The sequence below is a fragment of the Cryptomeria japonica genome, chromosome 5 (genome assembly GCF_030272615.1).
Source record: "Cryptomeria japonica chromosome 5, Sugi_1.0, whole genome shotgun sequence".
In the NCBI taxonomy this organism is placed as follows: Eukaryota; Viridiplantae; Streptophyta; class Pinopsida; order Cupressales; family Cupressaceae; genus Cryptomeria; species Cryptomeria japonica.
In genome coordinates this window covers 653,686,817-653,689,747 of record NC_081409.1, presented here as the reverse complement: position 1 = coordinate 653,689,747, position 2,931 = coordinate 653,686,817, and the positions used below count along the sequence as shown (strand labels likewise).

Below are 2,931 nucleotides of genomic sequence, written 5' to 3'. Positions count from 1 at the left end.
CATAGATCTATATGTAGATTTACAAGTTGATGAAAATATACAAGATTTAGATGACAGAGGCATAGATCTATATGTAGATTTACAAGTTGATGAAAATATACAAGATTTAGATGACAGAGGCATAGATCTATATGTAGATTTACATATTGATGAAAATGGTCAAGATTTATTTAGAAGAGAGGATGGTGAGAAAAAAGGGGAGGAGGAAGAAGGAGAGGAGGAGGAGGAGAAGGAGGAGGACGACGACGACAAAGACGAGGAAAAAGAAGAGAAAGAAAATGAGGAAGGGGAAGAGGAAGAGGCGGAAGAAGAGGAGTGTGAGGTGGAGGGGGACAACAAAGAGGAGGAGGAAGAGGAAGAAGAGGAAAGCAAGGAGGAGGAAGAGGAGGAAGAAGAGGGAGGAGGAATGGGTGAAGAAGAAGTGGAAGAGAAGAGGAGAAAGAGAGGAAGGAGTGATGGTGGTGGAGATGGGGATGGAGATGGGGATGGGGATGGGGATGGCGACCACAAGAGACAAAGAAGAAATATAAGTGATGAAAATCCTCCTAGTGGGCCAGAGGAGCGAGATTTATATTGTCATGAAAATATACAAGATTTAATTAGAGGAGAAGATGGTGAGAGAGAATGTGCTAATGAAGAGGGTGGACTGGATGAACAACTCTATCAACAGCATGAAGACATTACTCGCCTCCCTACCATGAGAGGAGATTCAGAACCTTCCAGTCCCACCATTGAAGATGATAGAGAATCAAACGAGCATCCTCAGCAAGAGGAAAACCTCTCTGACAGAGAAGCCGCTGCAGGAGCAGAGGAGGCTGTTCAGCCAGGAGAAGAAGATAAAAGATGAAAATAGGAATGAGGAAGTGAAAGATAAGGAAATATGGAGACCAAGAAGTGGCGGAGACGATATATACGATGATAAATTTTCAGGTGTCTAACCTTTAAAGCATTCAGAGGTTAAAAATTTTTGTGATAGGCTGATAAGCTTCAAAAGGCTGATTCAATTGTATCCGATGGATAAGATGGAGTTAGAGTGGCTTTATAAAGGACTGAAAGTAATTAAATTTATCCACTATCAATAAAGATGAAAAAAAAAAGAACAGTTGTTAAGATCTATATTTTTAGATATAAAGAGTTTTAGTTTTTTAATATTTTCCTTGACTTTTCATGTTGAAAAGTAAAAATAATATGATTGTTTCTAATTTTGTAAGTCTACTGCTTTTATTAAATATGTGAGTTTAAAATGTTCAAAGAGATGGGCCTTATGATAAATGATTTATAATTTTATAAATTTAATAAGGTTTAAATAATTAATGGTAATTTTTTTATTTTTGTTTAAAGATCTGATTGTCGAAATAATGATCATAATAATGTATCTGCTATAATGTAATTACTAAATAATTAATTATAATTTTTTATTTTTTTATTTTTAAAATTGATTGTAGAAATGATGTATTTGATATAAATTCATTACAGTTTTTACAAAATTAATATGTTTATTAGTGTTTGCATAATTGTAGAAAATCTAATTAGAATATTTTTTGTATTATTATATTAGATTTATAATAAAATAGTGAATGAATTATATACAAATAAATTAGAATAAATTAGAAATGAAAATATCACTATGTACTAGCTTAAGTAGGTTCAATGGTGAAAGCTTATACACTTGTACACCAATAATCACACCCTATACTAATATAGCTCTAATTAAAACATCAATAACAAACTATAGTTAACCTTATTTTAATAAGATAAAACTCATAATGATACATGTAAATGAGAGCCCGTTAGAAATTACATAACTCTATTTTATCCAAATTCAATTGCTAAATTTACAAGATGTTCGATAGAATACATATAATGGGTGAGATCCAAATTTTGCTATTTATGCATTTGTGAGTATGGTTGTATCCAATATAGTTGGTGTTAATAATTACATTGGAAGAACTAATGCATTCAAAGAGAACTTAGAGCTTCCTTATTAAAAATTAAAACTAATTTCTTAATGTATAGTGTTCAAAAATATTTCAAGAAAACATAAAGTATCTGATGGTCTATTCTCTTTAAGTTAAATTCCTTAGTGAAATATCATAAAGTATTTTAAAGTAGGCTTATTGTGTGAAATTTATGCATCTAATATGGTGATTTTATGCACTTGACTCAAACATTATTGTCAATTTTTTAAAAATATTACATATATAGTATATTTTATAGAGTGGAATATAGATCACTACATTATAGGTTATTTAGATTTTATCAAATATTTCAAAATGAAGGCTTAAAATGAGTGCATAGCTAGATGTTTATACTTATTTTTACTTATTGAAACTTTAAGAGATTTTATTTACAAATATAATTGATTAGATTTTGATCATAATTATTTTATTTATATCAAATATTTTAGTAGATTTAAGCCCATCAGATGTAAGAATTGTCAAGTTTGATATTTTACCAATATAGGTACCTTGAATAAATAAGTCGCATAGATCATTAGGCTACTCCAACACTACCATGACCTGGCATATAAGACCTTGGATATGATGGATTCCTAGGATCAATTAGATATTTAGGAGAATTAAAGTGTCATTTATTCTATTTGATTTTCATGTGTCATATAGACAATATATAAAATTGGCACTAGAAGAAAGGACTGATCAAATTGGGCCATTAAAATAAATCAACAAATGGATGGTTCAAGAGAGTGACCAAATCTATATCCCGTAAGGAGAAATCTCACCAATATTTTGAACTAATTGAACATATAAAGACAAGGACGTTGAAATCAAAATTACTCCTCTACTAATTGTACCACACCAAATCCGCGATAGAGTTAAAATAACTTTTATAACTAGAATAATCCACTAAAGCAAGATTTTTAAAATAGAGGGTTTCAAAATTGAAGGCCTAATATAGATACCGGAATGCTAT

The 2,931-nt window shown here is 30.6% G+C and overlaps 1 protein-coding gene across 1 annotated transcript; it reads left to right on the top strand.

Annotated features, from left to right (window-relative positions):
• Positions 1-406: 406 nt before the first annotated feature.
• Positions 407-847, top strand: LOC131876034 (uncharacterized). The gene has a single exon (XM_059220798.1). It carries the CDS (start codon positions 407-409, stop codon positions 845-847), a length of 441 nt encoding a protein of 146 aa, XP_059076781.1.
• Positions 848-2,931: the final 2,084 nt, after the last annotated feature.